Genomic DNA, 15968 nt, shown 5'->3' on the forward strand with positions numbered 1-15968 from the left:
TGCTCTGTGCCTCAGTTTCCCTGCTGGTGTAGTAACTGCTGTGTTCCTTTATAAGCAAAGGGGTTGGAGTAGAGGTGACGGTGAGGAGCTAGGTAGCTCCATCTTTACTCCCCTCTAGAAAGCTGCCACTTCTCCCTGTGTTTTCACTCATCCTTGTACTCAGGTCCCTGGTTCAGAGACGGATAAATGTGTTTTAGTAAGTAGCTGCTTCATTCTTCAGAAGTCCGCCAGATCAATAGGTTGTATATAAGTGTGTTTATTACCCTGATCGACCCCTCAGGCTGATGGATGGGCTCATGAGCAGGTTACCGTGAGCTCTGCCTTAACGCTTTGTAGTCTGTGCCTAACTTGGTCCTGAGCTGCTTGTGTTTTAAAGGATTTCTTTAAGAAGTGGTGCCCCTGCCGCAAGCCAAACCACAGGAGTTTTCATTGCAGGATGGAGGGATTAGCTGTAAAATTTGAAAGTTGTATGAGCAAAATTTGGAAGTTGTATGGCAGCCTGTACAGCTGCCATGTACAGGCAGGAGACATGAAGGTTGCTGACAGCATCCCACGTCCCCTCCCTGACCAACTTTGCTCCACATTTGTGTTTTCCTCCCCTAGATCATTTTTGCTGATGAATGCACCGAGGCTGAAGGACGGCACTGGCACATGAAGCACTTCTGCTGCTTTGAATGCGAGACAGTGCTGGGGGGTCAGAGGTACATCATGAAGGATGGCAGGCCCTACTGCTGCAGCTGCTTCGAGTCCCTCTATGCCGAATACTGTGACACCTGTGCCCAGCACATAGGTATGAGCCACTGTCCCTTAGCCCTGGGGCGAGTGCTGTGTGGGAGGACAGCAGGGCAAACCTGTGCTTGGAAGGTTTTTTCTGGCAATAAGAGTGTTTGACAATGACTCAGGGCTACAGGCAGGACTGGCAGTGGCTGGGGTCTGACACAGCCCTGCAGCATCCAAAGAGGCTCATGCCCCTCACATGTTGCAAAGAAGCCAGCATGGTAATTTGTTTGGTTAAACCACTGCTTATTCCTTTTGGTGGTCAGAGAGAGGAGGACTATCAGAAAGCAACCTCAGAAGCGTTGCAGCTAATGAAAGCTTTTGCTGGCCTATGTAATACATGATTTTTTTTTTCCCCTTAAATCTCATTTTCCTATAAACAGAGTCACAGATTCTTCCTAACCAAGCTTGCCAAAGAATCCTTGTGAGTTAATGAGCTACTGACAGGAAAAATGCCTGTTCATTACCCATCATTATTGGTTTTGCTTGCCTCTTTTAATTGACCTGCAAATAGACAAAAAGATATAATGCCTCAGAGTCAATCTCCATTTCTAGAACAGTGATTTAAAATGTGTTTTGTTCTAGGGGGCTAGCTGTTCCCCCAGCACTCAAGGGTGGCAAGCCAGGCAGGCTGGGAGTCTGCCTCGCTGCTCTCCCAATCCCGTTTGCCACTTGGCTGAGCATTTCCACGTGCTCACTGGTGGGCAGAGAGCCCTTTCTTTGTCCATGGAGGTGAGCTCATGTGTTCAAATATTTCATAGGCTGCAGGGAAAGAGAGAACACCAACCGTTTTGCTCTTGTGCAGCATCCAGATGGCAGGAGGGGGGAGGAAACTCAGGGCTTCAGCAAAGCACTTGGAGAATGTGTTTGCTGTGACCTGCAGCACATCCTTCCCGAAAGCTCAGCTGTGGAACAGTGAAGAAGCAGCTGTTAAGGCTTCTTGTATGCTCCTTTTTCTCCTGCTTCCCCCATCTGCTATCCTTCCCTCTCTCCATCCATCCTGGTCAGCTTTTTGTGGCAAAATGCCTGGTTTGGTGCATAGCTGCACATTTCTTGGAAAAGAGAGACTGCGGCCATTTTGCTGAAAGTTGCTTGTAGTAGTCACTAAGCACCACATGTGAGAGCTACATAAATCAGAGGTAAACGTTTGCTTAAGAATTGTAAGGTGTGTGTTGGGTAGCTGAGGCTCGGGGTAAGGAATCTCTGTTCTTCCTCTGCAAGATGGCTTTGGGGGTCTTGGATGAGGAGGTGATAAAACCCATCCACCACCTTGTCTCTCTTTTATCCACAAATATAGCACTCCAGTCTCTATACAAAAACATTACACTCATTACTAAGGAATTAAAAAAAAAAAAAAAACCAAAAAAACCAACCAACAATTAGACTCAAGCAAATTTAGCTTGGAATAAAACAGGTCATTAACATACCATTCATTTGTAAATTATCCAACAGCATTCAGCCCCCCCAGCAACATGGCTGTGGCAGTGTGCAATCACATGCAGTGCACACACGTGCTGCAGCGCCCTGCCATGCCAGCCAGCCCACCAGTTTCTCAGGTAACAGGGCCTTTTGCCATGAACAGCAGCTTAAGCAGGTGAATCAAGGTTACCATTGAAACCTCAGGAGTTTTGCTTACAGCTCAGACCAAGAGCAATGTGCAGCAGCAGGCATGTGCTCCCTGGGGTTTGGCTGGTGGGGCAGAATCTCTGCCTCAGTTCCTTAATCCAAAAGGAAATCACAGAATCATAGAATTGTTTTGGTTGGAAGAGACCTCTAAGTCCAACCAACAGGCTAGCACTACCAGGTTACCACTAAACCCTGTCCCTCAGCACCACATCTGTGTCTTTTAAATTCCTCCAGCAATGATGATCCCACCACTTTCCTGGGCAGCCTGTTCCACAGCTTTACAATCCTTTCTGTGAAGAATTTTTTCCTAATTTCCAACCTAAACCTCCCCTGGCACAACTTGAGATCATTTCCTCTGTTCTCTCACTTGTTACTTGAGAGAACAGGCTGACACCTACCTTGCTGCCACCTCCCTTCAGGTAGTTGTAGACAGCAAGGTCTCCCCTCAGCCTCCTTTTCCCCAGGCTAAACAACCCTAGTGCCCTCAGCCACTCCTCATAAGACTTGTGCTCTAGATTCTTCACCAGCTTTTTTTACCTTCCTTGGATACACTCCAGCACCTCAGTGTCCTTCTTGCAGTGAGGAGCCCAAAATGCAACCCAGTATTCAATGTACAACCTTACCAGTGCTGGGTACAGGGAGACAGTCACTTCCCTACTCCTGCAGATACAAGCCAGGATGCTCTTGGCCTTCTTGGCCACCTGGGCACATGCTTGGCTCATGTTCATTGGCTGTTGGCCAGTGCCCCCAGGTCTTTTTCTGCTAGGCAGATGTGGCAGGGTGCAAGGTGAGAGTGTGCACTCAGATCCCTGGGGCCAGCTCTTTCTGCTCCGTTTTGGAGAAGGGGCCCCAGTAGCCAAAATAAAGTTAGGATGAGGCCATGGTAGCAGTGAAGGATAGGGATGTCATCTGCTGTTACATACTTAACCAAGGCAACACAAATTCCTCATTATGGTTCAGTTGGAGGGTTTTTGTTGTTTTGTTTTGGGTTTTTTTTTAATAGGCAGCATATTATTGCTTTGACTTCAAGGACTTTATGGTGAACTTCTTGCATTCCTTTACTTTATGATCGGAAATATCCCCATTTAATTTGAAATAGCTGGAGGCTTGGTTGTGCTGTATTTCCCAACATTGAGTAATTCCAGAGTGAAGTCCTGAAGCCTGCAAGCAATTAGAAATGGGCTTAACTTCATGCATTGGAGAAACCCTGCTGAAGGGTTTTTGAGAGGGAGCCCGGGTGTGCGTCGCTCACAGGGGCTGCGTGTGATGTACGTGGCAGCTGACACTGTGTCTTCCCCCTCAAGGCATCGACCAGGGTCAGATGACATACGATGGCCAGCACTGGCACGCCACCGAGACCTGCTTCTGCTGTGCGCAGTGTAAGAAGTCCCTGCTGGGACGACCCTTCCTGCCCAAGCAGGGGCAGATCTTCTGCTCCAGGGCCTGCAGCGTCGGTGATGACCCCAACGGCTCCGACTCCTCTGACTCGGCTTTCCAGAGTGCGCGAGCCAAGGAGTCCCGCCGCAGCGCCAAGATTGGCAAGAACAAGGGGAAAGGCGAGGAGGGGGCGCGCAGCCCGTGCAACCAGCTGCAGGTCACCTCCAACCGCCTCTCCACAGACGTGGACCCACTGTCCCTGCAGATGGATTTGCTGAGCCTGGCCAGCCAGACACCAAGCCTCAACAGGGAGCACTTGTGGAGGAGCCGGGATGAGCTCTATCACTACGGGAACAAAATGGAGCAAAGTCAGTCCCAAAGCCCTTTGCAGCTTCTCAGTCAGTGCAACATAAGGACCTCCTATAACCCCAGCCAGGTCCCAGGCTCACAGTCGGATTTATGGGCAAAACATTTCAGCAACCAAAAGAGGAGCTCCTCGCTGGCGATGAAAAGCCACAGCGGCAGCTTCATCCAGGATTGCAGAGAGGACTACTACTCGGGGAGGCTTCGCTCACAGGAGAGCTACAGTGACATGTCCAACCAGAGCTTCCCGGAGACCAGAGGAAATCTCAAAGTCCCCAAGTATGAAGAGGAAGAGGAAGGCGGGATGCCAACACCGCAATGCCGCACCCGTCACCCCATCAATGCCCTGAAGTTCTCAGAGGACCTGACGCCCACCGAGCAGACTCCCCGTGGCTCCATGGAATCTCTTGCACTCTCCAATGCGACAGGTATGTCACTCCAGCTCCTCTGTGCGATGAGGTCCCTCGTGCTCGAGATCAGTGCCACAGCTGGCGTCTTCCCATTACGGGACTGACTGACATCTTGGGAACCACTGCTTGGGCCATGGGTTTGCCTGCCTAACCCCAGTGTGCCTGGTAACCCCTCTCACTGCTCACATTTCTACCAAGTGCAGGGCTGCATGATGGCTGGCCTCTCTGTGTAGATCAAAACAAGTGCTTTCAAGCTCTTTAATCTTCTCTTTTGTGAAGCAGGAGGAAAAAAATCAAGGCCAGCTGCTAATGCAGAGGCAGATTCCAGCCTTCAGCACTTGAAGGGCTGCTGTCAGCTGCCCTTGCAGGCTGAAAATATTTTTGAATGCTTTGAAATAGTCCCTGTTAACCCCTTTTGCATGTTACACAGTCCTCAAGCATATGACTGGCTCAAATAAATTACCCCCACCCTTTCTCAATGAGCAGCTCTTTTTCTCCACTTCCCCAGACCTCTGGTAGAAACTGCAGGGAAAAGCCAGGCAAGGTGCTGAGCCCTTTTCTCATGAGCTCATCCCTGGGTAGTGTTTCTCTGTCCTCTCACCCCAAACATGTTTGGGTTGCGTTGTGTGGCTCTGGGGCTGGATGTGCCTGCTTGGACATGTCTGTGACAGGGCTGCGGGCCACAGCTTGGCCCTGGGGAGACTCAGCCCTGGCACACACCATCGTTCTGTAGCCTGCTGTAGTTTGTGTTACTGGGTACCTGTGCTCTCTGCCGCAGCTGTAGCTTGCTTCCAAGTCCCTCAGCAGAAAAATTCTCAGAAAAGAGAATGTTGAGCCTGGTTTGCTTACCAGAGATAGTCTTGTGTTTTCTTTGCTGCTCCCCTGGCTTTTCTCTCAGCCAGGCACTGCTTGGATTTGGGCAGGTATTGCCCTCTGTGAAATGGAGCCCATTGGTCTTGCTGTCACTGCAAACAGTTTGTGGGGTGTTTGGTAACCAGTCCCAAGGGCCCCCCGTGAGATGCTAGCACTGGGTGATGGGGGTGCATCAGTGAGGATCTCCAGGCCCCTGGAGAGCTACCATTGAGCCTGAGCTCTGGGTTCTGCCCTACCTGGATGGGCAAGTTTGCTCTCCTACAAGCCGCTCCTAGGTTTCAGTGTGTTTGTTTGGGGAAGCTGCTGGTCTTGTGTCAAGATGTGAATTGCTCTCTGTGTTCAGCCAGGATCTCCCTAACTGGCAAATGGTAGAGCAGGGAGGAGGGAAGCAGCTAATCATCTGGAGAGAGTTTTGTTCAAACAGCCTCAGAAATATACAGAGAAAAATGGATGTAAAATGGTAAGGGACTTGGGGATTGCTGTGCGAAACAAGGTTTCTCTAGGCAAAACTTCGTGTTTCCAAAACCATTCACATTCCTGAAAGCTTGTATTGTGTAAATCCCATTGGTACAAAGAGTCTTGAGCAACACTGGGTTTGGATGAGCAATCCCCAAGTATTGGAGGGTTTGTTGCATGCTTTGGAGCTGAAGTGTATCTGGGATACAGGTCAAGGGATGGGAAGCATGGCAAGGCCTTCATATTAGAGTGAAAATCATTCTGCCTTTTGTTTTAGAAAACCCTTTTTAAAATGCTGGGAGGGAAACCTTCCCAAAGTATCTATTCTCTTTATGTAGCCAAAGTACATAGTTCCTGACAGGCAGTGCCTGCCTTAACCACATACTTCTTTTCCTGCTTTCTGGAGCAGATGCTCAGCATGATGGGGCTTGCAATGACTTCAAGCACTTCCTCTGCAGAGTGAGGTGATAACATTTTTATTAATGTGTAAGATTCTAATAATTTTCTGTGCTCTGGGACCTGGCTCAGCACAAGCTGGGGGCACTGCAGCAGTAACAGGCAGCTCCCGAGGGCTGTGTGTGCAGTTATGGAGGGCACAATTATCATACCATTTAATTGGCAGTGTTTTGAGAACAGGAAAATTTGGTGACCTGGCCAACATCTGCTCTCATCATCCCTGCAAAACTTCTCCCCCCACCATAGCCCGAGGGTCCAGCTCACTTCATACCCTCCTCCCCAAATGCCCCAGCTCTGCTTTGCGAGAGACTCCTGGGCATTCACATATGAGGTCTCTTTGAGCTACTCATGCTGCACAGTTGCTCCACCTTATAAAGTGAAATAATTAACACTGCATCCATCCAACATTTTATGGCATCGCTGAAAATGTTCTCTCTTTTTATAGGGAGCTGAAGGGCAAAACAGTCCCTGACCTGCAGAGCACATGTTAAAAGCTGGTTCCTCCGTGGCAGCAGGTTTTGCTGTGATGTTTCTATTAGGCCTTAACTGCTAAGTAGCCAGGGATATCAATAAAAATGGAGAAATCTTGGGGTGTGTAGCAGTAGTCCCTGTCCTCTGGCCAAGAGACTTCCTCCTGTGAACAGCTGTTGTCCCTACATTCATCATGCATTCAGTGCTGCACCAGGGGTCACCCACTGAGTGGGTCAATATCTCTGTGACCCCAAGCCCTCTGCAAGATGCCAGGTTTTCACCTTACCAAGCAGGCTCTTCTTAATTGCTTTATACCCAGTTCCTTAGGGGTTACTAGAGAGGTGTGACACCGTCCTAATCCTGGGTACTTCCCTCATAGTGCTCAGTGCTCTCTCACCATGGGTAGCAGTGCACTAGCAGACACCTGAATTGCAGAGGTGGCTGTGACCTTCCTTGTGCTCTGTGTCAGTGTTTGAATTAGATGGGAGTGTCTCTGCTGTCCTCTGGTTTGTGCTAGTGTAATTGTTGCAAATGCTGATGTGATTTGAACACATTCACTGGCAAAGGGCAGGGTTTCCTGCTGGTGGAGGGCATCTCTCCTTTCTTCCTGCATTTGTTTGAAAAATCCCTTTTCTGCCATCATCTGAAGGCAATGACAGACCCTGGTACACTACAACTTCTTGGAGACTGGGTCTTCCTCCTGCCCAATGTGGCCATTAGATGGAAAAGCAATTAACAAAAAAAATTCCCTGGCACATTTTCCAAGAGAACTCATTTTTGCTGATTTTAGATTATCTTTTATGTTTTATTTCCTTTGGCTGCTTTTTCTTCCTTTTTTTTTTTTTTTTAAATGGCATTGGTAGCTATATAAAAGTGGATGCTGTAGCAATGTTTACCTCATAACTCCTTTCATTAAGCAATCAGAACAATGCTGAGATGGATTTTGTCCAGGAAGCTTTTCTCATGAGGAGGAGCTTGATCTCCTCAGAGGTTAACCACTTCCCAGAAGATCCATCACAGCCCTGATCCCAGTGCTCATGCTCTGTCTTGCTCTGCTTGTGCTTTCATTGCCCTCTAAAAAGTTCTTGCAGGAGCTGCATGTGCCCGTCAGCTGAATTAGCAATCAAGAGCTGATCTCTGCTGATTCCAAGTAGTCATTTTCACAAAAAGCCAGCTGGTCAAATAACCCACTTGAGAAAGTACCTGAGGGCTAAAGGTTATTCCCTGTAAACAGTCTATATGTGCAGCTTGCAGAGAGCAGGAATGCTTTGGAGATAGAAGTCGTGTTGAGCAGTGAGTGTTGTATGCAAAAGGAGAAATAGATTTTAAGTATTCCTTGAGAGAAAAGGAGTCTTGGTGAGGGTAAGAGCCTCCTCTGTCACAGCCATAAATCCAGGAAAATAGAGATTGCAAACTGGTGCTGTTACAGGGTGGAATGTGATTTCATATGTGTGATACACATTTCTCCTGTCATCTGTGTGCTGATACACCCAAAGGCCCCATGTAGCTTGGTTTTTCAGGACTAAACAACTGGGATATACCCAGAAAACACACAGAAAAAACCTTGTTGAAACGTGTGCATGGGTCAGTGCATTGCAGTGCCCTGAAGGCACTGTCTGGCTCTGGTGCCTTCTTGCTTGGCCCAAGGAGGAGCTGAAAGGGTGGGGAGGTGAAGAACCATCCCTGTTTCTGAAGGCCAAGGTTATATTTTCCAGGGAGGCATCCTAATGGCCCAACCTCTTCTGCACTGAGGGCACTGGAGCAGCTCCTGAACACCCTTAGAGGTGACGGTGAAGGGTTCAGAGTCTGGTGGCTGGCTCCATCCCCATGTCCTCAGTGACACTACATCCTGTGTGTGTTCCTCAGCCTCTGGGGTTAGAGACAGTGTAGGAGCTGGTGATGCCAGTGGGGGAGCTACAGGGGTGCTTCTAGGTTCGAATGCAATCCCTTTCCCTGGTAGCACCCGTGTAGGGATGCTGGCAACCAAGGGGTTGACTGGTTGGGAAATACACCCTGACACCCTTGGGATGACACCAGGGGCACACCGTGGGAGGCTGCCTGCACCATGACCTGCTTGGCCAAGTGCTCTGCTTTCCCCTGGACTTGTTTGCTTTCCATGATTTCCACTTACATAAGGGTTCTGCTTTATTTCTGCACACCCTGAGGCCGCTCAAAAGTGCGATGAGGCTGAGCTATAAACAAAGGTCTGGGCAGGCTGTTTCTCCATAAGTTCCTTTTTAGTTCTCAAGGTTGAACTTGAAAATAAACCCAGTTTCAGGAGCAGTGAGGATGTGCCTGGTGCTATGGGACAGAGAAAGCTCTGACGGGGGGGCTGGAGACGAGAGATGCTGCACCATCCCCTCCTGTGCCTCTGTGGCTGCCACTTAAACACTGGCTGTCATAGAATCATTTTGATTTAAAGAGAACTTTCAGATCATTGAATTCAAACAATAACCCAGCACTGCCAAGTCCACCACTACCTATGTCCCTAAGTGCCACATCTACACAGTCTTTAAAATACCTTCAGGGTTGGTGAATCCACCACTTCCCTGTGCAGCCTGTTCCAGGGCTTAACAACCCTGTTGGTGAAGACATTCTTCCTAATATCCATCCTAAACCATGCCTGGCACAACTTGAGGCCGTTTCCTCACACTGCACCTCAATGTCTTCCTTGTATTTAAGGGTCCAAAACTGAACCCAGTATTCATGGTGTGGCCAGTGCTGATTACAGGAGCATGATCCTAGTTCTGCTAGCCACACTATTTCTGATACAAGCCAGGATGCTCTTGGCCTACTTGGCTACCTGGACACACTCCTGGCTGCTAATCAGTGGCTGTTGACCAATACCCCAGGTCCTTTTTCACTGGGCAGCTTTCCAGCCACTCTTCCCCATGCCTGTAGTGCTGCATGTCTGGGCTGAGTGCAGGATTAGACACCTACTTGAGGCTCAGGTGGTGAGGACTGCAATGCACAGCTATGTGTGCACTGTGATCAGTGTAAAGGCAAGAAACAAGCATCAGCACAGGCCTGGTTGTTTGCAATATCCTAATTCCAAGCGTTCTGCATTCCCCTACTGGGGTGAAGCAGATGATGCTATCTCTGTGGTGAGATGCTGGCTGCAGTGGGGCCTCACCCCGTGTCTATGCAGCTTCCCTGGGAGTTTAATTTAATGGAGGCTGGGAGCTGTTTCTCCTCACGGGGGGCTCAGCTCCCCGCCTCACACCAGCATACGTGCTCTCTGCGGCCCCTCTGCTGTCATTTGCCAGGAGGTTTAATAATTCATAATTAATGTAACTTGCAGCCCTGCTTCAGCAAAGCAAACAGGGAGCTGTAAGTGCCTCCAGGTGCTTTGTTGTGGCGAGGTTGTAGCCGTGATGCTCACGAGGAATATCTTTGTGCTGTCACTTTGCTTACTTGGTTCTTATTTCCCTTGGCAATGTTTTATGTGATAAACTATTAAGATAGGGGTGGGGAAGAACTTCAGAAGAGATGGTACAGAATGTTCTTAGCAAACCTTAACGTTAACCAGAAGCCTGCTTTGTGTTCCCAGCACTGTAGCCAGCTTGAGTTTTATATCAGAACGCTTGCAGATGAGCTGCAGCTTTCACTTGTGCTCATCTGAAAGGCGTGCATTTCTATGGCTGGGGGGGTGAAATATTGAGGCTGGCAGCTTCATGCAGTGGAGAATGGCAGCAAAATAACCTGCTGTGTCCACGTGTCCACAGTACTGGCTCCAATCTGGCCATGGTACAGCTGCCAGACCATGCTGACAGCAGCGGGTGCCATTGCTCCTCTTCTGGTGCAGGAGCCTCTGCAGCAGCCACCACCCGATGTCCTTGGTGTCTCAGAGCATCATTTTGCAGAATTCCTGTGGGGTCAGCACATCACCCTTCTGCATTTGCACCCTTGGAAGGGGCTTGTTGATATGGTAACAGCCATCCTGTGCCATGGGCCAGAGCTGGGCTCCTACTCCTCTGGACGGCTTCGGGAAACAGATTCTCAGGTTTCCTTGTTAGAAAAAAATCACTGCTGCATGGTGAGGTCTCCCCTCACACTGTTTCTTCCAGGTTAGGACTCGCTTGGGTTATTAGCTGTGTTCCCAGATGAAACACTTCATTAAGAGGGATCTGCAGTGGCTGTAAATAAATACTGGTAATTCCAGAAGATTGAGCCTCAATGCACTGGTGTAGCTCTGAAATAGCAAGTGACCACAGGAGAGGAGGGTCAGGGCCAGCTTCAGCCCTGGAGAACCCAGAGTCACCTTGCATGTGCCTGAACATCCACTGCTTTTGAATGCCTGGAAAACCCTCCAGTGCTGGAGCCTGTGGTTGCACAGGAAAAGTTTTCTTCTCCAAGCTGAAACTTTCCTTGCATGCCTGGAGAATAATGTGTTCCCCTCCTCTTTGCATTTTTTACTGTGTTTGAAAGCTGTTATTATACCCCTTCAACCTTCTCTTCTCTAGACTAAACAACCCCTCTGCTCTTTCAAGCTTTATTCCTAGGTTATATTTTCTAGATGAAACCTTTTTAGACAGATGGTTATTGCTGTCCTCTGAACTCACTGCAGTCAGACTGGAGCCCTCCTGGCTTATTCCTGCTATGCGTTGCTGAGGCTTTGTGGCTCTGCAGAATGGGGCAGGATCATTTAGGAAGCTTTGAAAGACTAATCTGGGCCTTACTTCCGCTCATGGTGCTTTTTACCTTGCATTGGTGTAAATGTAAAGTTAATCCTGGAGGCATCTTTGTGTTTTACACGGGTTAGGAGTTACGTCCTCAACCTGGTACCTACTTTGGTCAACCTAAGTGCCATGCAGAGCTCCTAATGCCTTCAGTGATGCTGTAAAAGCACAGCTTTGCTCCTGAGTAGGTAGAAGAAATCCTTTTCTACCACCATGAGCAGAAAAAAATGAGTTTTCCTGGTTCCCCACCACACGGCTTGCTGGGTCATTTGCTAATGTGGCTCCCAAAAAAAAAGGCTTGTGCACATGCAGTCTGACAGATCTTCCTGAGAAGATGCATGTAACCCTCAGCAAGGAGCATTTTATACTCGGTCATATGGAGATACAAAGCCATTGGGTCTCGAGCTGGCTTTGCTGCAGCCTCCTGAGCACAAGCTCCATTGCTTCCTCAGCTCCATGTGCTGGTGGTGTATGTGCTCCATGCTGGATTCCTCTTACAACTGACATTTTCCCAGAGATTCAAGATCTTAAAATGTGTGTGCTTAATTATAATCAGGCTGTCTGGATGAACAGCCAGAAATGTCCCCTGGATCTAATAATCACTAATTAAAAGTTGTGCTCCAATCATGAGCCATCCGTGTACAACAGGCTCCTCATCTGCAATTGCTTCCCCCTGTGCTGGCCTTCACTTTGAAGGGGAAAAGACAAAACTACTCACAGTGTCTGCTGGAGGTGTGTGTCCAAGGAGCATAAACTAAACCTGTGAAGCACTGGCTTTTCCTTTCCAAAAGCCTCTCTCCAGACAGTTGGGAGGAGGACTTGGCTCTCACTGGATGCAGGATAAGAGGAGAGAGAAGGCTGTGGCAGGGGGTGCTGAGACCTGTGGTTGCCATCTGGCTGTGCCCCAGGAGCAAAGCACTGGCTCACACAGTGTCCCTGCCAGGCAGGACAAGGTCAGCCCCTTTGAAACGATGCTGCCAGAATCAATCTGCTGGCACGGCAGAAGCATCCTGTGGCGCTGGGAGCTGTGCTGGTGCACGGCACTGTCGTCGCTTGCTCTCGTTGCAGAGCTGTGCTGGCTCTCTTCATGAAGGGTTGCATAAATGTCACCGAGGGCTCATTTTCTTTGGCGTCAGCTATTGTCTGACAGATCTGATTAAGGCCACATTCGGCTGTCAGCGGCTGTGATTCACATTCAGATCAGCTCCGCTGGCAATCCCATTGTTATTCTGGCTTTTTGGGAGGTCTCTGCACGTGTTACTGAGTTCCTTTTTCCTCTCGGGGGCTGCTGGGCAGTGGCACAGGAGGGACATGGGCAACAGTACCTGGATGTGACAAGCGACATCACTGGGTGCAAAGGCAGAAAGTGATGGCTGCGGAAGGGAAGTGGTGTGTCTGTACAGCAATTGCTCGATCCTGTGACAGGAGCAGGGAGCACAGGTGGGCAGGTCCTTGGAGGGCTGGGGAGACTGTTTCCAAAGAGTGGACAGCAGAGATCAGCATGGCCTGCAGAGAAAAGCATGAAACTGACTTGAAGAGTGTATCCTTTTCAAAATGAAACATGGCTTTAACTTTTTTTAACCCATATTTAGCTTCCTCTGAAACCTTACGTTCCAGAAACATCCCCATTAACAGCAGCAAAACAAAGGAGCAGAGAGAAAGGTCTGCAGTGGCTGGGACTCAGGGACCAAAGCCAAATCATGTGAGACCCAGCAGTGGCTTGTGTTCAAGTGCTAAAGCTCTCCCTGGTGTCACTGACAGGAGGATTTGGAAAACCTTGCCCATCTTTGCAGAATCTGTTGATCTTTATAAGACTAAGTCCAAAGAAAGCCTGAAGCAGCTCATGAGCAGGGTTGGTGAGGGCAGCCCTTGTTCTTGTTCAGGTTTGGCAGGCAGCAGCTCATGCCAAAGGAGCTGAGCTCTCGCTGAAATGCAAGCAGCTTTTATTAAGGGAAAAAGAAGTTTATTCTTGAATTGTGGGCTGGGTTGTTGATTTTTTTAATTCATTTACAAAGCCATAAATTCTGGGTGATTGCATAAGGGCTGTGCGTCATGTTGAAAATCCTGCTGATGGTGCACAGCTCTCCACGTTTGGTCTGCGCAGGGAGGTTGTCGGAGAGGGACGGGGAGAAGAGTGCCAAAGCAAACACTCTGCGTTTGATTTGGGGTAAAATGGATTTCCTTTGAATCGCTTGCGAAACGTTGTCCTGAGCTTGCAGTGCAGGCGCTGACTGCTGCTGGTTGCCAAGCCAACATAGGGATAGTCAGAAAATAGAAAACACCCAGAAAACAGGCCAAAGACTAGGGTGACATGGGGTGTGTTGAGTTTTCTTGTTGATGGGCAGGCGCTGAACATGCCCCACTTCTCTGCTGCCAGGGAAAGGCTTCCTGGGATGGAAGAGAGCACCTTGCAGGAGCTCAGGGCTGGCTGGCACATGGGAGACACCCAGTGGGCCACCTTCCCAAGCAGGGCAGCCTGTCAAGCTGGAGCTGGTATTCCTAGCTCCTGGGATATCTGCAGGGGTAGACTGATCTTCCCGCTGTCCCACTGTTTACAAGGAGCTCCAGCAAACTCTCTGGGGCTTGGGTGTTTCCTTGCCTCCTTCAAAACCTGACTGCATGCATGTGGCCAAGGCTGCCCTGTCAGTACCCCCACAGGTGTTCAGGGAGACCTGCATGATCTGTCATGGTGACAAGCCTGAATTAGTGGCCCATCTTCAGTTGCCCCTGACGTCATTCAGTCCTTCAAAATATGTTGTCGTTGTACAAAGTGTGGGTGCAGGATTATGGCACCCTAGTTATCCCAGCGTGCAGGAGGCCTCAGGTTACTTCTGGTGCATAATTTCCCACTGGCATCGGTAGTTATTCCTATCAAGTTGCAGACAGTGTAGACATATGGGAAAGGAAGTCGTGAAAAGCAGCTTGGAGTCCAACTCAAAACACCTTAAATTGGTGTGATTCCCCCAAAGGAGGAACTGCCTGTTCTTAAAAAAAAAAAAATCATCTTCTTGAAAGGCCTCTTTAGGACAGCATCTAAACCATTGAGTTATTTTTTTAAAGCAAAAGTCTTGGGCCAAACCCAGCCTTCTCCCTGCTGATAGCAAATTCTCCTTTTTAACTCTTTTTTTTTTATTTCCTTTCCCCTTTTCCTGCAAAGGCCTTTCAGCAGATGGTGGAGCCAAGCGCCAAGAGCACCTCTCCAGGTTCTCGATGCCTGACTTGAGCAAAGACTCAGGCATGAACGTCTCAGAGAAGATGAGCAACATGGGGACGCTGAACTCCTCCATGCAATTCCGAAGCGCCGAGTCCGTCCGCAGCCTGCTTTCAGTGCAGCAGTACCAGGACATGGAGCCAAACCTTCACGACCTCGCCAGCCCCCTCGGGTACCGAGAGCGACCATCGCACGGGCGGATGCACCAGAGCTTCGACTACGGCAGCGGGGTGCCCGGGGGCAATCTGGGGGTGCAGGAGGTCTCGAGGCACGCCCCCATGAGCGAGCGCACGCGCCGCCGAACTACCCTGCGGGATGACGACCGACACTACCGCCCGCACCGGCCCCGGCGCTCTCGCCGGTCCCGCTCGGATAACGCCTTGCACCTGGCCAGTGAGCAGTGCTACCGGCTGAAGGAAAGACCCTCACTGCGAGCCAGGGAAGACTACGACCAGTTCATGCACCAGAGGAGCTGCAGGGAGACGATGGAGCAGGGTCCCCGCAGGGACGTCTATGGCCACTGTCCCCGGACAGTGTCGGATCTCGCCTTGCAGAACCACTTGGGCGAGAGATGGGGGCCCTACTTTGCTGAATACGACTGGTGCTCGACCTGCTCCTCCTCTTCAGAGTCTGACAACGAGGGCTACTTCCTTGGGGAGCCGATTCCCCAACCTGCCCGCCTGCGGTACGTGACCAGCGAGGAGCTGCTGCACAAGTACGGCTCATACAGCATGCCCAAGTCTTCCACGCTGAGCAGCAGGGGACAGTTGCACAGCCGGAAAAGACAGAAGAGCAAAAACTGTATCATATCCTAATGGCATCCTTGCCAGGCACCTTGGGAGAATGTAAATTAACTCACAAACTTGCACTGGTTTAGATCATGTAAGCGCTTTTATTGTAACGAAACAAAGACCTGAAGGGTAGGGAGTTGTAAGAAGGTTGTAGACTGGCTTCTATAAATAGTCATAATCCTGGGCACAGTGACTATATTTTGCACATCTTACTTTGGAGAAGAAAATAATGACAAACAGAAAGTTCACTTTAGCCTGTTGTAATATTTACCCAGTAGTTTTCCCTTTTTCTCCCAGATACTTCCCTTTTGCGTTCTGTCTGTACATTTTGGTTGCCTCTGTTGACTCTCAGCCATCAGTTTGTCAGTAGCTTTTGCTTCCCATCACGTTTTTTGTTGGTAGGTAATTTGTCTCTCAGACAGTGTAGGAGCCTAAGTTATTTCCATGATTGTTGTAAATGCAATGTAAATGAGAGTTT

The 15968-nt window shown here is 49.4% G+C and overlaps 1 protein-coding gene across 1 annotated transcript in view; it reads left to right on the forward strand.

The window, feature by feature from the left end:
• PRICKLE2 (prickle planar cell polarity protein 2) overlaps window positions 1-15514 on the forward strand; it is a 106722-nt gene extending 91208 nt beyond the window's left edge. The window contains exons 7-9 of the mRNA XM_054387431.1: window positions 604-790; window positions 3708-4571; window positions 14646-15514. Of these exons, the coding sequence (XP_054243406.1) occupies window positions 604-790; window positions 3708-4571; window positions 14646-15514 (1920 nt within the window). The remainder of the gene's footprint in view (window positions 1-603; window positions 791-3707; window positions 4572-14645) is intronic.
• The last annotated feature ends 454 nt before the right edge of the window (window positions 15515-15968 follow it).

This window comes from Indicator indicator, chromosome 15 (genome assembly GCF_027791375.1).
Source record: "Indicator indicator isolate 239-I01 chromosome 15, UM_Iind_1.1, whole genome shotgun sequence".
In the NCBI taxonomy this organism is placed as follows: domain Eukaryota; kingdom Metazoa; phylum Chordata; class Aves; order Piciformes; family Indicatoridae; genus Indicator; species Indicator indicator.